This window comes from Falco punctatus (genome assembly GCF_963210335.1).
Source record: "Falco punctatus genome assembly, chromosome: 15".
Lineage (NCBI taxonomy): Eukaryota > Metazoa > Chordata > Aves > Falconiformes > Falconidae > Falco > Falco punctatus.
The window spans coordinates 17732678-17752175 of NC_137595.1; the positions used below are offsets into that span (position 1 = coordinate 17732678).

The 19498-nt window shown below is 38.4% G+C and overlaps 1 protein-coding gene across 4 annotated transcripts in view; it reads right to left on the reverse strand.

Annotated features, from left to right (window-relative positions):
- The window catches only part of TENM1 (teneurin transmembrane protein 1), a 571145-nt gene that overhangs the window by 56858 nt on the left and 494789 nt on the right, over window positions 1-19498 (reverse strand). For all 4 annotated transcript variants that reach the window (XM_080365640.1, XM_080365639.1, XM_080365641.1 and 1 more), the window contains 4 exons: window positions 15401-15544; window positions 10429-10678; window positions 9509-9529; window positions 5165-5397 (listed from right to left, as the gene is read on the reverse strand). In XM_080365640.1, the coding sequence (XP_080221766.1) occupies window positions 5165-5397; window positions 9509-9529; window positions 10429-10678; window positions 15401-15544 (648 nt within the window). The remainder of the gene's footprint in view (window positions 1-5164; window positions 5398-9508; window positions 9530-10428; window positions 10679-15400; window positions 15545-19498) is intronic.

A 19498-nucleotide genomic window follows, 5' to 3' on the forward strand; every position in this document is an offset into this window, starting at 1 on the left:
CAAATTGGTTAATTACCATTTTATGGTTGGTAAAAGGGCAAATTACATGCCATCCATTTCTAAACTTCTAAATGTCTCCAGTGCTTTTAATTAAAGCTGCCATCTAGAAACTACTAAAGCAATTTTATGCAATTAGTTATTTATAGGTTACCATAATACACCACTCAAAATATGATTCAAGTGATTTGCTGTCTGTTGCTTTGTGATCTTTGTCATCTTTACTTCATTACTGTCTCAGTACTAGCAGCAAAATATTCAACAGTTCTTTGTCAGCTGGAACATGACTTCAGTACTTGCACTTGAATGTTGTTCTTTTTAGATGCGTAACAGCAGAGTTGGAGCAAATGGCATTTTTAACTAGTGACTCTAAATGAAAATGTCCTGCTTCCAGTCTGAGATGTGACGACTGGGGTCACACTTACTGCTGACAATGGTTAGCAGAGAAGTAAAGAACTTAACGCATTCAGATGAAGGTTGGATGAAATTTAGGAAAACTTGCTGTCCAAAAAGTTTACCTTAAATGTTCTACAAGATTCCCAGACTGCTGAAATCACAGGTAGCTATAGCTAAGACTATTGAAAAGAAAAACAAGGAATAAATTTTGCTGAATCAAAAATGGCACCAAATGAATATTTTGCAGGTTTTCTGATGCATAGATGACAGTGATTTGAGTCTGCAAGTCACCTTCGTTTGTTTGCTTCTCTCTTTATATATTGCTAATGAAACATCTCACCCCATTCTGCTTTCCTTTTTGAATTATATGGAAGGGTTGAAAAGGTCTTAGGAATTTATAAATAGCAGAGATTGCTGAATAAATAGTACTGATCATTACCTGTGACAAGGGGGTCTTGTTTTCAGAAACGGCTATGTTAGGAATTTGGTGTGCATCCTACTGAAGGGAACAGGAATCTTTCAGCTGAGCAGGAGCAGGCCCTAAATAGGCTACTGTCATTTGACAAATGTAAAGGTTTAATCTGAGCGGTCGTTCTTACAGCTTTATTTACTTTTGAAAGTATTGCTGCAGATGGTGATCAAGAAGACTGATTATTTCAAGATGTAAGCTACCGGGGAGAACACATTTTCAAAACCATGAGGTTTTTTTAAGTAGTATTTCCTCAGTAATTTCAAGCAAAATGAATAAAACTACACTGCAGAACTGATTTTTAATTTAGCTTTCATTTGTGTTGCTAGTTCACAGCCATGAGTCTGAGCAAAAAAGGTTCTTTGCTACAGCTGTGTGTAAAGTATTTTTGTCCATGGGATTTAGAACTCCAACCTTCTACACCTGTGCTTGTTTTGACATCGCTGCATCTGTACGAGGTCACTGCCCTGCATTCAAGTCCTCTGTACTCAGTGTGCAGTTTTTAATTTCTGGAGGCGTTGACTGTACACACAGCTTGCACAGGCAGTGTGTATATCTATCTCCCAGTTCTAGATTCTGGTTTGGACCCAGGAATCAAAAAGCGGACACTGCAGGATCGCAGATGCTTAAATCTTTGGATTTAGTACTTGAGCTTCCAAATGTTGTAAATCACTTCCAATGCTCAGGGTTCAATCATTGGAGGGGACTTACCGTTTTCACAAAAGTTAGTTAGTTTGTGGTTTCATCACAGTCCGAGTCAGTCACAAATACAAGGTAATTGAAATCAGATATTAATCTAAGACACTTTTCTTAGTACACTTACTGGGAGACACTGTAGCTCAGCAAAAATGCAGTAACTTGATTGCCTCAGCCTCTCACTGCCTCTGTCAATTAAGCTTGGAAAGTCAAACCTATTTACATGTCTAAAGCCCACTGATTTCAGAAGGGCAGGGTAGGTAAGCGTTTAATGCCTTTGATCCAGGCATTGGCTTTGCAGTGCAGTGCTAAGTAGAAAAATTCCCAGGTATTTCTATTAATTTTAGTGCTTCTTACTGCTCCAATACTCAATGACTAATCTAGTTAAAATCAGGACACTATACCCTAGTGCCTTATTATAAATACTAATCCAGGGCGTTTAAATGATAGTGTTGGTGACTAGATGTGCCATAAATACTTTTTATCAAAAAGTCCCCAAATCCACCAAACAGAATTCCCCACCCCAAAATTAAAATCTATTACTTGGTAAAGTTGAAGCAATTGGAATTCAGTCAATGATTAATATCTTGTGTAGTTACTTCTTCATTTTCAATATCTTCTTGTGTAATAAATGTGTTCAGCTTGTCACAGATCCTATTTTATGTCCCCACCTTGTATCATTTCACATTCTGCTTAAGTACTTGGTCATCTATTACATGACTCATTAGTCTGAGATCTCTACAGAATTAAAGAAAGTTGCAGTAAAAATAATATATTGGAGTTCAAATTTCAACTACATCACCCATGCATGTTTAAAAGCATCTTTCAAAGTCAGCTCAACATACAATAGTGCAAGATTAATATTCGCTAAGCCCCATCTCTAGTCCTTCACAGAGAAGTGGGAACAGACTGAACAAAGCTCCATGTGTTTGTTACCCAAAAGTTGCGGAAAGCAGATCAAATCATAATTGATTAGTGTGACTTCATGATATTTTCCTGTCTAGCATTTAATTCCTGGTCACTAGGCAAAAACAGTCTTGTCAAATCAAAGATAATGAGAAATAAAAGTTGATGAAAGACTTGAATATGATCTAGGACTCTCCCAAAATGTACAGGCATGACCACTGAAGTACAAAAATTGTTATCAGTTCAAAAAGTTAAACCAGCATTTGAAGCAACTTTCATCCAGAAAAGTAAATAAGAAAGAGAATTTGAATTTCCACTTATTAACATACTCCTGAGGATGTTACTAAACAGGATTAAGTTTTGTAAGTGTTACGCAGTAGGTATTTCTTATCAATTTTGCAAATGGATAAAATGAGTCATATAGATAAGCCTGCATTCAGAGCCTCAAGCAGCCGGTAGCAAAAATGAGAGTATAACTTTTGAGCTGTAGCTAACCAAGGTCAGACGACCACTAAATGGAGTCCTTTTGTAAATATTACCTTTCTCCCAAGTAAGTGGCAAACTTATTTATCATATATAACAGGAAAAAAAGGAACACACAGGACAAATATAAGGCAGCAAGTGAGAAAAAAAAAAAAAGCAAATTTTTTTTCTATATCATCTTAAAAATTAGATGCTAATCTTGTGTGGTCAACGGGTAATGCAAGTGATTATATATTACTCTGTCTTTATCTGCATTATCAGCTACCTATTTTTCTACTGCAGAAATCTCAGAGGTGAGAAATTAAAGCAATTCATTTATTTCTGTGGTCAAATACTACATAACTGTATTGCTTTGTGCCAGAGGATTTTGAAACAAGGATAAGACATTGGTGAACCTGAGGACTCACCAAGATTTTCATGTTTCCTGCCTCCTAGAAAAAATATTTTTGTGTATACTGTTTGAATATTATTTCAGTAGAAATATGACATCTTCTGATGTGACAATTAGTCCAAGAACAAGCAAAATGAGTGATCCAAAAGAATCTCTAAAACTGTATTTAAGTATGCAAGATTTTTCGGTTTCTTAATAAATAATAGATCTATGGGTACCAGGCAAGTACTTCCTACTGCTTTCCAAGGCTATTCAACCTCTGACAGTTTAGGGATAAACAAGGACATGTACTGTCAAGGTGATGCACAGCCAATTGTTCATACTGGGCTGGTGGCTACAGGTTGATTTGGATTTTCATCTCAAGGAACTATGAACTAGGCCCTGTACGTAAAGGGCATACGGCAGTTCATAGTTCCTTGAGATTAAAATCCAAAACATAACAAATCTGACAATTTCAAACTGATGTAATTTAGAGTAGATGCATAAATCAAAACTATCTGGGAGCCACTACCTGAATCTGCCAATATATGAGCCATTGTCTGCTAACAGTTAATTTTTTAATATTTGATGGCTGCTGCAAAACTCATGAATTGTACTTTTTTTTCCTCTTAATTTCTTTACGATTGTTAAGGAAGCCAGCTATGCATGGGTATTTTAAAATAAATAGCATATTACAAATTTTCACCAACATACTTCCACAATAAGAAAATGAGATGGAACAACTAACTAATAGTATTGTAATTAGATATAATCAATTGTAATCAGCAATAAAACATCGATCACTTTCCTGCTAAAGGATCTGAAAACCTTTGTATTCTACTATTTTTAGAATTGATTCATTACGTTAATTAGCTGCCTGAAGATTAACATTTATTTGTACTTACCTCACACTTACCTTCTACCATTAAAGCCATGTTAAAGTCACTCTATAATTACAATGTCTCTCTTGCTAAACTCTAAAACAGGATTATTTGCTTGTCTTAAGAGATGTTTCTGCCTGGATATACATTTTAATTTCCTGCTGATATACAGCCTTCCTTTATTAGCTCACGAGAAATAATCAAAACCCTTCCTCAGAGCTAGTCATTAGGAGGGAGCGGTGTGCACGGGGGGAAGCATGCTAAAAGCCCACTTAGGGCTCTGCCTGGGAGCTGCTGAGTACCCTTTGTTCCAGGGATTTCAGTGGGAGTTGAGGGTGATCAGCTGCTTTAGAGCACCAAATCCCGACTTCATCACAGTTCTAATGCTCACCGCAAGGGGATTAATGGTGGTGCTGGTAGGGATTCAAGGCTTCACACGCGTTCTGCCTGTGACAATACAGGATGTACTCTGATGGCAAGGCCGCAGCAAAATGCTCATGGCATGTGCAGGAGGTGAGATGCTCGCATTTTGCAATGCACATTTAATAAGGAAGGACAAACGAGTTCCAAAAAACCTTGATTTTGCTGGGTGTCTGATTTGAACAGCCCTGACTTAGTGAGTATGAGTAAGCTCCACTAATGTTACGAGAATCACCTGAGTGCACAAAATCTAAAAAATGGACTTTGCGACCATATTATTTGCTTAAAATTAAATACAATTAAATGCTACCACCTTGCAATTGAAAGGTAATAAAAGAGGAGTGTTGCCATGCAAGGAAAAAGTATTTTGGAGGATGCTGGCTGGAGCCCATTTCTTATGCTACGAAATGACTTGGCTTGCTTAGAGTTGGTTAAATCATCACCTCAGACCCATTTTTGTACATCCTGTTGCATCAGAGTTTCTAAATAACAGATGAAAATGACAGATGACCAACACAACGTACTTCAGATATGCTCTTCTCTTACCTCTTGGACTGTTGAGCGAGGCCTCGGATGCCTTTCCACCATCTCCACAGTGACTCTGGTCAAATGGTAGGCACTGATCACCTGTTCCTGCCACGACGTCCGCGTTTTTGGCCAGATCCTTTGTTTCAATAAGAGATTTTGCTTTGTAGACTTTTCTGGTGTTGGTATCTGACAAGTAAAGGGATTCTGACACTGGATCAACAGCCAAGTAATATTTATGTGCAGGGCTTGTACTAAAACAGAAGAGAAGAGCATCCAAGTTAAATGGTTTCTCCTTTTAATCTCTGTTTGGAGCAGCATAACAATTGTATTCTACTTATCCAAAGATAACTGTTCAATGATTTGGTGGTGACAGAGGCACACGTGAGACCAGCTTTAATGTAGCTCATGCATGTGCCACTGCTCAGAAGGAAGGAACTAGTACTGGCTGCAGAGCCCGACCCGCCAGCTATGTATCAGCAAGCTTACGCAGAGAGTGCCACCCAGTATAAAGCTAACTGGAGTGACCTCAGCTTGGTCATAATTATTACTATCAAAAGCAAAGTAATTTTTCTATACCTGATAAGTTCTGGTACTCTTGCCACTGAAAACAAATCTACAAGTTGCAGCAAAGTGTATCACAGACTGTTCTGCACAGGCACAAATACCCACTCTTGGTTATTTTTATCTGTTTCTAAACCTTAGGAAATATGAAGGTGTGAAATATGGTGACTTAATTCATGCCGACTGTATTGTCAGGAGCAAGGCAGAAGGCCAAGTAATGTCAGTGCAACTAGGCATGAATTAATGCACCATAATTCATGCACTGAAGTGCCTTATTGAGATTATAAAATGTTATTTAAAAAAATATTTACATATGTTAATTAAATGGTGAGGATCATAAATCCTAATTGGAGAACTGGGCTGCATCTTATTAACTAGTACGACTTTTTGTTTCTTTTTCAGTGCAAATTTAATTTCCAGTTTGAGGAAATCGCCTAAGCACATGACATACCAAGCTAGCATCCTGAGCCTGGTGAGCTGCAGCGTAGTCCTGATTATACAATAAAAATCCAGATAGGTGTAGATCCTTTAAATCACAGTCAGTTACTGAAATGGAGGGAGATAAGCACAGGCGTAGCAGTGGGCAATGCCTGGCAGAATGTTTAGGTGTTCAGGCAGTATTTTTATCGCTGCTGTGTTTCTCTGGGCCAAGGAGGAGATTTCTGACAGGTTGTTGGGCTATACATGGACCTGCCCACATCCCCTGTACTATCTGCTCTGCAGATTAAAAAGATTGTCAAATTCATGGGGTTTTTGTTTGTTTTTTGTTAGAGACATTTTATTAACATTGGTGTAATTCACTAATGCTTAAGATTGCTGCAGCAAATTTAGGAAACAAGTTACTCCTCTCAGCTTTGTCAGTACTTTTTGTGGTGGGTTTGGCAACGCTTGGCATCCAGCGCCTGCAGAGCTGGGTTTTCATGCCACAACAAACCAGGAAAGGATGAATTTAGATAAAATAGAACTGAAGAACTGGCAGAGGCTCCGGGACAGATACGTAATATCTGAGATGGTACTGACTTACTTTACTGACTTGATTTCAGGTTGATGGAGCCTCTTTAAATATGAAGTTTTTCTTGGCTAAGGCAGATACTAAGCTGCTTTAATCACCTATTATACAGTTCTACCTTACCGAGCAATGCTGCAAAACCATGTGAAAATTACTTGCCAGCATCTTTTATTTTAGCAGTCTACTGAGTACTCTACATATTGCTCAGAAAATTCTAACACATGATCGGCTGAAATCTTATTTCCACTTAAAAGTGATACGGCTAATGCTGTACCATGATAAATGTGATAGAGCTTGGCCCTTTTTCTCTTAGTTCTTATTCTCCATCCAGAAAGGGACAGAAACCACTCAGCATCTCTGAGGATTGTGCCACAAGCTAGACTAGCTTAAAGCTGACCTTAGTCACAAATGTTTATAAAAGACAGAAGAAGGAAGTATAGGGAGAGATATATTCCTACAGCTGCAGAACAGATGTGGAACCCAGTCCAAGGAAACACAGGGAATGAGAGGACAGTGGTATGATGAGAGATGAGTAAGAGCATGAGCTAGAAGCAATTAATGCCAAATCATGTATCACCAATATTACAAAACTTTGTTGAAAACATTACAAATCGGTTGTGCTCTGTGGAGTGAGCTCAGAAGAGACTGGCCAGCCAAAAGATGACTTTTTAATAAAATACCTCTGTGCAAAAAGTTGCAAGGAGAATTCTAGATGTTAAACAAACACATTGTTCATCCCACAGAAACTGCAGAGAACCAGGGGTCATTATACACCCTCTTGGTAGACATGCTTTCTGGCATCCTTGTTGTGTTTAATAGACCAGCTGTTAGAAAACTCTTGATATTTATGCTCAAACCCTTGCATAGTACAATGTTTAAATTTAAAGAGTATTAGTAAAAAATACTTGATATCTTTGCAGAATTTTGCAATCAAATCTAAATCTGAGTTTATTTAAATTAGCCCATTAAAAACTATATCAAGTAGACTAGGATGTAAAACGCATCTTTCCAGAACAAGTTATTACTACCCTGTAGTAAAATTCTTCCCTGTAACATCAAAGCCTAGTTTCCATTTTTACCAGTTATTGAACAGTTTTGTTATTTCTTATTAAAATCTTGATGACAAGAAAAGCAAATGGGATAAGCTGTTTTAAAACAGTCCAAAATAAGATCAGTGGCCTTCTCTGCTTACTAGTCTCCAAGCTCTACCCCTGTTTACACAGTATTTTCTTTGTCCTGGTAAAAAGAACCCTTTCCCCCTGCTTTTTTGGAGAATAAAACTTGTGTTGAAGAACTGAATTTTGAAGCCTTTTCCTGCTTGGACTGTCATGAGCATCTGATGCCTTTTAAATGCTTCTTCCACTTGTTTCTTTGAGCAGAATTTTCCCAGGAATTTCCACCATGACCATGGACTGTACAGCCACAAGAGAATGGCATACAATGGGACCGCTGAGTACTTCCCCATAACCTCAAAGACTACATTAACTTCAAGTGATTTCCTCCAATTTTCCAAGATTTCACTTGGACAGAATACTGACAGAGGCAATTATTATTGTAATTATTAGGATTTATGTAACTGAGTAGAAGTAAACTAGAAATAAATCACATTTTGATTTAATAAAGGTTTAAGCTTATCTCAAGAAACTAGTCCTAGTGAGTAGGTATTAAAAAATTTCTACTTTACAAAAGAGACCCCTGAATTTAAAACCTGATTAATGTTCTGAATGCATTACAGAGTAAGTTCACCAAAGTGAACTTCTTTTCTTTAGTTTACAGAGATACTGGTCAGTTTAAAGCAAATGGAAACAATTCTTCAGTTAAAAAAATAGAACCTTGCACTTACCAACTAGGAATTATTCTTTCCTCTTAAGTTTTCATTGTAAAATATATGAGATGTGACATCATCTGTAAGTAGGCTGGCAAATAATCTATAGTATTCAAAGGCATTCTTGTGGCTAAAGCGAGTAATTCCAACCAGTACTCTTATCCTGCAAACACACACTCAGTCCATGCTCTGCTTCCTACTATGCCATGAAGGTATCAGTTTAGGTTGTACGATTGCTGGTTTATTTATCTCATTTAAGTACTGAGATACTAAGAAGTTTGTTTCTAAGGATACAGAGTGCCTTGCTGTCTCTTTTTAGCATGCAACATCATTTCTGCAGCTGGATTGTTATAACCAACTCCCTCACCGTCTGTTGCAGAAGCCTCGTGTGCAATGTTCATTGTTTTAAAGAAACGTGTACATTTTATTGCCAAAATGCTGACTGGAAAGAGGGGAAGTCACTTGCTTTTGCTTTAGCTGGAGAAGCAAGGACTGAGCTGTGACACAGTCCTCAGTTCTGGAGTCTGCTGTGCATGCTCTGTAACTGTGGCAGATTTTAAAGTTTGTAGCATCCTAGAACCACTGAAGTAGAGTCCTCTTGTGTGACTATAAAGCATTTTTTATTATTTCTTTGTTGCTAAAACTCCCGGCTTCCCTGGCTAGCTATATCTATGATCATTCAAACACTGTGTGAAATGAGTATGACAGCTATGAAATGCATCTCCAGCTTTTGGGTTTAAACCTCTCCATCTCTGCTAGGGATCAGCAAAATGATTTTTAGAAGGAGACTTTATACCTTCAAAGAGAACAAATCAAACTTGCTTTACTATAAACAAAGGTGAACTTGATTAACATTTGTACTGATTAAATTCAGAGTGTTTATCTAAATCCAGACTTCTAAAAGGACTTTTGTAAGGCTGTTTCCTTGAACATGGTTCACATATTGCTGTTACTGTGTTTTACTTACCTGTGTCTTGTGTCTCTGTTCCTAGCAAGACAGATCAGGTTTAAAAGAAAAGAAAAAGACAATGAATGTTAGTTCTCAACAAAGCTGTATTCTTTGCCTGCCTGCTCACAGAGATCTATCCCAATAACCAAACACTGTTTATCCTGTTACTCAGTATTATATCTTTCTCGCAAACTGCTTCCTTTCCACCGCCCGCACAGTGCCAAGTTAATTCTGAACAATCAGCACACATCTCCATCACCAGCAATGTTAGCTAGTTGGGGATTCATGGGTGTTAAATAAGAGAAATTTAGTGTATTAGTGTCAGGAACCTTTCCCACCACCCCCGCTGGCCCTGAAAGGGACTGGGAAGCTGGAGCTGTAATTACAGGGGTCAGTGGGGGCACTGGCCCAGCCTGCGCCAGGTCAGACTGCAATGCCAGGTCGGCTCTTGTCTGTTTAAACTCAGTCACATCCTCCTTTACAGATGAGGAATGATTTAATGGTATTAGTTTTAAACATGGGAAGTCCTTCTTCAGCCACAGTGCTGTGACTTGACATGATACTTTACATATTTGCTATTGAATTAGGGGTTTTTCTTCAAAAAATATGTTTCACGGAATATTTTAACTTTTTGAGAAAAGGTATGAAAAATCTCGCAGGAAGAAAAAAAAGCTCTATTAATTCTGCATTTTGTAGAAATTCATTATGCAAAACCTGTTCTAAAGGCCATTTAAGATGCCCTTTTGAACAGATGACTTTAAAGTAAGTGTAAGTTTTGTGATGAGTTTGTTTGATAGTTGATGAGACATGACTCACAATGCAACTAAATGTGGGTCGTCTTTAACTCCCAAGGGAAAAAAAAGCTCGCTGTAGTTCTCATAGGCACATCACAGACAGGATTATGAACAGTAGTCAGAGAAAGCTAATTATTTTTTTACCTTAATTCTAATATGCCAATCGAGTTTCCAGAGGGAAAGATCCGTCTGACAAAATTGAAGTCACCAATATACACACTACCATCAGGGCCAGAAGCAAGAGCAACTGGGGCAAAGAGTTTGCTGTTGAGCGCAAGGCCATTGCAGTTGGAGCAAGAGACACTTCTCTGGTGTCCGTTGCCCATCACAGTTGAGATGACTGGTGGCTGCTGGGAAATGAACATGTTTTCACCATTTCCTTTGTGTACAATTCCTAAGGCGGGCAAGGGAGAAAACAGAGACAAAAAATGCAAATGTATAGCATTTAAATGATTCTGCAGTTTTGAATTACGCAAGCTTCTAGAAAACCAGGTTACCAAAACAGCAACAAACATCAGAACTTTTAAAGGCTGTCACAGGGTTCCTCTAATCTCTTCCAGTTTTGTTCAGTCCCAGATTTCATCATCACCATTTTGCCAATTAGTGGTTAGTGGCTATTTTAAAAGCCAACATCATGAGAAGAACTCATGGTTGGTTAATGCTCTAACAAACTGACTGTTAATTGCAGTGCTATCTGATTTCTTGGGGATTACTACTTTAATATTCATTTTATTCATAAATTTTTATTAGGCAGCAGAGGAATTTCTTAGGTAGTTTGAATATTTAATTAAAGGAGATTAATAGCAGGGCTGCTATGCATTTTTCACAAAAGAGCGCTGAGTGGCAGTACAAAATCAATATTCAAATTTAAATGCAAGTCCTTCATGGTATATAAGAATGGTGCCACGCATTTGGCAGCAAAGCCAAGTTAAGAGTCAAGGAGTAATTCTGAGGCACAAGTGAATATCTCACCAGCGAGAATATATTAATTTCTACCGTAAAGTTTAGAACAACTTTCCAGCGTGTCAGTATTTTAGAACTGCTCAGCAGCATACGCTGTTGAAAGTCTTCCCAGTTACTAGGCTGGTGATACCAGAACCAGTACAAAGATGCATTTTTTCAAGCTGACAGCTGTAGTGTTTAACTAACAATGTGGTAATATAGTTAAGAAGTACCTTTAAAATTTCATGTTATTGTAAGATTTAGGTTATTTCTGAATCGTCCAAAATATCTCATTTCCCTCGAAAATCCCAGTGCTTCACGAAAGTGGCACCATTAAAGGAATAAACACATTAAAGGAATAAAAAAGGGGATGCACTTTCTGGAGGACTTTTAAACTGAGAAATGAACATATTCTAGATACTGCAGGAAGTACAAGTTGTCTGAGTTTTGCCCAAAGTACAGCAAATGTATTTATGGACTGACTCTACCAACTTTTGTTGAAACAGATGCAAGTTTTGGTTGTCTTTTTTTTTTTTTTTTTTTTTTTGTGTGTGTGTGTGGCTTTCGGGTAAGTCTGAAGCTAAAAATCTCTTGTCACAGCTATTCTAAGGGAATTATATTTTTGAAATTTTTTTTCTGAACAGCAAAGGATGGAATACATATATTTGTTTGATCATTGGCTTAAAAAAAGCATCTTTGAAATACACCAGTAAAATTAATGGCAATATCCTCCTTTATGCACCAGATAAAAATACTACTAAATGAAGATGCTACCCTTTTTCTGAAATTAACAATGTAAAGGTAATCTTTCCACTGCCTCACAGAAATGCCAGGAAATAATTAGGGCTCTGGAGAATTTGTTTTGCTGTCGATAAATGTAAGCATGCGCTTATCTCAGGCTTTCGAGCTGCTGCTTTTAGTCGATGCTGTGTTGCACTGGGGCTGAAATCACCTTAAAGCATAAAGTCCCTGTAAAATTACTGCTCCTTCCCCCAGATAAATAAAAATGGAATCGATACACTTGCACATCAGAAGAAAAATCTAATGCAGAGGATACTCTGAAAAATCAGTTAATAGCACATTTGTTTGTGTTCATGAGATACAGGTGTCTTTAAAAGGACTCTATACAGGAACTAGTATTTATGGCATGTGTTCTCTTCTTGATTATGAGAAGTGCCCTGAAGATCTTCCAAACTGACCAAAACCTTTGTGTTAGAAAACATTAAACTCTAATCATGTCACAAATTAGAAGTGATCAAACCTCTAAACTGGACGGGAAAAAAAAGTGGGAAAAGAACCGTTTAGTATAGCTGAGAAGAGGATGCAATCCTTTGTTAACCTAACAGTCACATTGAGGCAAAACTGCATACACTTAAAAAGCTAGTTTCCAGGGACAGCCACATTGGAACAATATATGTTATTTATATCTCTGCTGCTGGATTCGGCCAACTTTTTTTGTTCATTCTTTTTTTAAAGATACTTACATCAGGCAAGAGAACACAGTTTTTACTTGCCATGCTTTCCGCATGTCAATACTTGTACCTCCACGGCTTAGACTGTGCTATGAGGTGCCATTCTGTAAAACTGCATCTATTCTTACAACTCTTCTCTTGTACTTTGTTTATTTTGTAACACCTCTAAAATGAATAGGCTTTATGGGGAGGGAGGCAAGCATATGCACCCTGTGTCTGAGGAGGAATGTTGCACACAGCAGCAGACGTGCTGAAAGCCAAGGCTCAGTGGCTGAAGTTGTTAGATATAAGCTCTTCAGGACCAGTTAACTAACCAAGCCAAGTGCTTCCAGTTTTAGTTTGAACACAAAATTGTAATTTGCAACAGCAAGTTTTCAGAAAGACATTTATATTATAATTCCAATATCCAGTTACAAGTCTTTCAAAAACAGATGCAAGTTTCATGCTTCTAAAAAGAGCAGCTCTTCATATATACAGAGGGAATGCTTTAATTAAAGCGAAAAATCTCAATATATTCATACTTGAGAAGGCTACTCATGCTTTTAATTTCACTCACAGTGGCATGGAGATAAGTCTGAAATGTATAATTCTAAGTTTGAATCATATTCTTGTCCTTATTTAAAGTACATATGAAATATCTGAAATGGAAGAGCAGTTCACTAGTTTCTAGATAAGACCAGAAGCACATTCACTCTTTTTATCCTTTTGGTTAATACAGTTCATTATTTGGTTTTGTTGCTTTAATACGAGCCTATAGGCTGCTCTGTTAGGTGTGCACTAGCTATGGTATAGTCACTGTTTTTCTGCTCCTACATGCTTTTCTAGCTGCTGCATAGGAGCCAGGTATGCGTGCTCAAAGCCTACTATAGTCATAAGGAACATCTGAGATATCACTGAGCTCTGGCTGGGCTTTGTCATCCTCACTGGAACATGCTCTCACAGCCAAACTGTAAACAGAAGAGACCCACTGATTTCAGGTCAGATGTGGTTATGCCCCCCCTCCCCAGACTGTGTGTCTAACTAATGGATAAAGATGTTTAGTAGCTTCCTCCCAACTTCAGCCTAGATCATGCCCAGCACAGTAGGAACACGCGAGGAAGAGGAGCAGGTATGAGAAGCTGCACATCCCCCACCCTTGTTACTGGGCTGGGGTAGCAGACACAGCCTGGACAATTTCAGAGGCGGTGGCGTGTGGCTGACAGGCCAGTGCTCTCTGGTGTTCTCAGCCACAAGCTGAGACGGGGCCAGGAAGCAATTTGTCACCACGTACCCCGTGCTCAGGAAAGCAGCGATTTAGCCCCACTCAAGATTATAATTGTATACTTTACAAAATCTCAGAACATGTTAGTGCCTATGGGGTGAATTATAGTAGTAAGCACTGCAGTTAGCAGATAGTCATATAAACTGGAGTTACTGCCAGCAATTTAGTCTTGAAATTAAACTATGCAAGTGGTAAATTGGCACTAAGGAGTAGACTATGGGGCTCACAGTTGGGGGCTGAGCTGACTGAGGTCAGATTTCTCTTTGTGTTAAATGTCAATAGCTGGCATTTAAAAGAGACAATCTATACAAACCAATAAGACAGGGTATGAAAGAACCGCTGTTCAAAATGTCAAACTATTTTAAATCAAAACAGAAATCCAGATAATTTACAAACTAAATCTGACCTTTTGTATGTGGAATATTTATACTGTAGCTGCGCATTCAACAACAGAACTTGTAAAAACCTGACAGCCATACATCTGTGTATGAATCTTCATTAACAGAAGTTGCAGATGAAATAGATTTTAGTGGACAGACTCTCAGCTGGAGCAAATTGAGAGAATTTTACTGAATTCAGTACTCTGCTGATTTATGAGTGCTGAAATCTGACCCCAGGTTTCTCTTCCCCTGGACAGTGAGATATTTTTTTATTGGCAAAACCATATTTTTCTAGTTACCATAACTTCCCTACAAGTATTATTTTAATAATTTAATCCCACTAGTTCCCGATTACAGATGTTAAGGGAGGAAAAGAAAAAAAAACAACCAAGACAGGAATTAAATAAAAGCAATAAGGAAACAGATTCGAGTCTCCCTACCTGAAGAATCCCTATGCAGGGTAAATGTTGTGCCACCAAAAGCATTTACAGTCTTTTTCCTTAATGCTTTGAAAGGTGCTAGATTGCTTGTCCTGAAGAGTAACTTACTGTGCTTCCCCACAGAGTGGGCAGCCACAAAAGCTCCTGCGTAGCAGACTGGCATTTTGGAAGCATTACCTCTCACTCGGCTGGTCTGTTTTCGTGCTTGGCTTGTCTCCCTGTGCTGTGATGCTACTAACTGATGTTACTCATAGGATGAATTTGGGGTGTAGATACTTCACTGATAATATAACACACTATAAACTGACCTAAAACATGGTACTTCTATACCAACCGTGAGACTGAACCTGAATTAGCGCGCCCTTTTCCCATCCAAATGACCACAATGTGTTGGTGATTGCAAGAGTTAGTGACATTAATGTTTCGTACCTGGGAGCCAGAACATTAAAAATATCCTTTCAGAAGGCATTTACAGTTCAGTTCTCAATAAATGAGGGTGCACATTCAAAGAGGATTACACATTAGGAAGTGTAGGTTTTAATGCTTAAAATCTGCACAATTAATTCCTTTAAAATTTGTATTCTTCTTCTGCATGGCCAGTTAAATAATGGACGGACTTACCACTTTGTGGATTTAATACATGGTGTTTGTTTATGGACCAGCCTCCCAGATTTGAAGCATCCATTTCAAAGCCTTGAAGGATTACTGTTCTCTTCTCCCACAGAATAAAATCAGGACATGTTTCATATTCATATCCCACCGATACTGCAAACAAATAATTAAAGATCTATCAGTCTACCTTTCCCTCTGTGAACTACTAGGCAATTTTTCATTCCAGGTTTTGATACTCATCTGTCAAGTAATGATGCCACTAATTTTCCTCTGCCTGATTGCTGTTGCTGAATGGTATTTTTTTTACAAGGGGTTTTAAGTGATTAGTATATTATTACAGCTATAGCTACTAGAGTTTCAAAGCACAACATTTACTGTTGTATCAGTTACAGATTTCCTAAGAGTATAAATCTCCTCCAATGACTCCTGGCTTGATGGGTTATTGCATTTCTGCTAATTACCTGAAGAAAGCTTAAACAGAAAAAAAGCTATATTAAAAGAAACCAATTTTAATTTGCTTGCTAACTGTAAAAACTGTAGTTATGCAGAAATGGATTGCCAAGATGAAAATTTCTAGAATTAAACATTTATGTTAACAGGCTGGCCAAAATACATGTTGAAAATCTTGAATTTCCCTAAGGTGGTGGTTTTGAGGGGCTGCTCAAACTGATCAAAAAAATCTCCTTCCATACTTGAGGAAAACAAACAAAAAAAAATCTTCAAAATTTAATTTTGGTGTATCTAATATACCAACCTTTTTTTTTCTTTTAAATAAAAAAAAGTTATTAATCTCCTCTAGTTAACCTTTTTAGATTTCAGTGCAACTCATACATAAAGGAAGAACATTAATTTGATACCAAATTCCAAAATTTGATATAGGAATTATTGAGGTAGTTCAGCCTTTCCAAAATAAAAATGTCTTTAAAAATACTTTAAGATACAAAATAAAAATATTTTAAAAAACCACAGTTTTCTGACACTTTCAATATTTTCAACTCACTTTTTCTGTGTAGCAGCTTTAGGTACATTTTACCTGAACCATAAATAGCTTTAATACCATTGAAGTTCCGTTACTAGATGCAATCAAAATATTTTGACCAGCTATAGCAGGGAGCATTTGCTTTTGTAAGATAAATGTTTGATAGCAAACTGAAAGCTGTTCTTTACAGCAACTTCACTTAGAGCTGCTTCATCATTTTAGCAGCAAGAACCTGTTTTTGCAGCTAAACTCTGACTTGTAAAAATCACATCTCCTTAAGTACCGTAAATATTGTGCGTTTCAAACATTAGAGTTTTCAGTCTGAGGGGCCAGCAGCCAGCCTGTCCAATTTTTCTGTTACAGGAGCTGTCACGACTAACATCAGTGATGTTTGTGAGTAACTCCCTGGGCTGGGTGCCCAGCTGTGGGCATGGAGCTGCCTCCCGAAGAGCCCCCTCCTGTGCTGGGATAAACCATCAAGGTTCAGTAACCAGATGTGCTATTTTCTAGGTGTTAATGCAGAGAGAAGATAACGGGCAGACTTTTCCTAAGAAGCAACCTCACACTTGCCACCTACGCGGTAGCATCTTTACTCCATTCGTGCACTTAACGCATCCAGTCCCAGGTCAGATGTGCGTACTTGAAAAGAGTAAAGACCTATAACACAACGTCCCCCAGCCTTGCTTAGGGAACCCTTACAGACCCACAGGACAGTCCACCCGCTGCTGTGAGTTACCATGCTGCTATCTGGGTCAAGGGAGGTAGAACCATTTAAACCATCCGACAACCTGTGCCAACAGATCCACGGTGGCGTATTTACCAGGACCGTAGCTAACACTGTACTATTCCCTGCCTATAGCTGTTTGTGTGCTGCCAAACACCCTCTAGAGGTTATCATCCCCTTTCTTAGAAGGTCACCGTTCCCTTCTCTCACAGTTACTGTGCACAGCTGCCTTTTAGTCCCTTCTCATCAGTGAAAGGCACACTTCCTGTGTGCCTACAACCACGTTTCTACGTATACGTACACATATTTATGAAAGAAGTCTATGCTCCAAAAAGGAATATTGGTGTGATCTCAAAGCAGGGTCTCCTGAACCATCTAATCGGAGGTACTGACATACCATCCATGAAAATTTCCTATCTATCGTTTTGCATGCAAAGTAATCAAGGCAAAGCATAACAACCGTAAAGTCAGCCAAGTGACAGCGGTGCCACTTGAAAAATAAGCAGGTTTTGCAAAACATTGTAATTTTGTAAGTGAAAAGACAATTTCAGTCAGCTTACCGTTATTGTGGGAGCATCACTTGCTGGGCAAATTAATTTATAGCCCTATTTTGAGGTGACTGAGATTCCACTGCATGAAGGAGAACTGTAGTGACTATGGTTTTGGACACTAACAGCTGGCAAGTATGGTTCTTCGCAGACTCAAAATGGATTTCAAAAGATATACTGAAATCATCCATAGCAAAAATCTGTTCTTTTCATACAACTATTTCAAAGAATGAACAGTAATTTGCCAGTAGTGCCAGCACATCACAGTTTAAGGGCCGTTGCCAAAATACAAGTAAAATATAAAGGACACGATTAAACAGGACAGTAACCTCTACTTCAACCTCTCCTGAAATATTTGTAATTACCAACATCATACCTCTTTGAACAACAGATATAATGAACTCAACCAAAGTAACAAGCAGAGTAATAACTAGAGAAGAGCTAAGATTGCTTCAGAGCTGGCTTATGTTCACACCCAGAAGGGTCAGTCCTTGCACACCATTCCATGCTGCTCTGGGGGTGCAAGGGCTTGTAAGACTGAGCACATATGGAGTTACACAGGAGCATTTATTGAGGTTTCTACTGAAATCCTTCCTTTTCCTGTGTTAAATTACAAGGGCACATCATAGACTTTACCACCAAGGTTTTGTGTGTCAATACCCACATGATGGTTTTTTTTATTCAGAACAAAAAATGTCACTTCATCACCTCAAGTTGTTACTCTGAAAAGAGAAAATGGCCTTGTTAGGGACCTGGGGACTAGACAAACACCAGTAAACACTTCTCAAATTTAAACAGAACCACTTTTGTGTGGAAATATGCTCAGAAAGTCTTCTTTTCTGTAACTGGTTATGTGATCATTGCTGTCAATAACCCTGAAGAAAAATAAAGATGTTTATAGGATTTATAAAACCAAAAGCAGATGGTTGTAGTCCTGAGTTCCAGGACTTCAACCTGCTGCAATTTAATTTAATTAAAATGAAAACTGAACGGAATGCATTATTAAATATTGATAAGAGACTGGCAGAGGAAATTATTTTGACAAAAATTCATATAATGGATGCAGATAAAGGTCCCCGAGTACTACAGTGTGTCAAATTATATAAAGCTTTATTGGACTCTAACAAAGCATGCTAACAATGCACTTAAAATATAAAGATCTTTGCTTCTATTTTGAAAGAAGCATAAGTAACTTAAACTTTCAGGATAAAAAAAAAAAAAAGCACCAATTAACTAATGTAAAAGTTGTTAGCCAGCACTATTGTGTAAGCTTTATTCATATTTAAACATATTATGCTCGTCTACTTCTAATTTGGGAATCTGTATGTACAGTATGATTCCACAAGATGTTATGTATTTGATTTAAATAGTTTTAAAGTCCAGATATGTACTGGACTTCATGACCATCAGAAGACTCTTAAACGCCGCAGTGGGAGCGGGCAGGCTCAGCTGTTCCCTCTCAGACAGGTTAGTGGCAACGTGCAGTGACAGGCTTCAAACATGGGCCATGTGCGGCCGTGCCGAGGGAAGCCCCCCAGGACCCGGCTGGTCCTGCCTGACCACCCACGGCAGTGCCAAAGGGCACACTGGCATTTTTTTCCATTTCTAAATATGCACAAGTATGTGTAAGTGAAGCCAACAAGCCATTTGATTCCTCCCCTCACTGCAAAACACTGGTAGGAATCTTGATCTGCAATGGGCTAGGGCGAGATTTGCCCTCTAACGAGGGGGTTTCATCAGACAGATGAGCCGAAATTGGCAGTCCTGCCCCGCACCGCATACCTGCGGCGTTCAGAGCCCTCTCTGGTGGCAGTGCCAGCATCTGACCAACCCTTCTGCAGATGTGAGCCAGATGT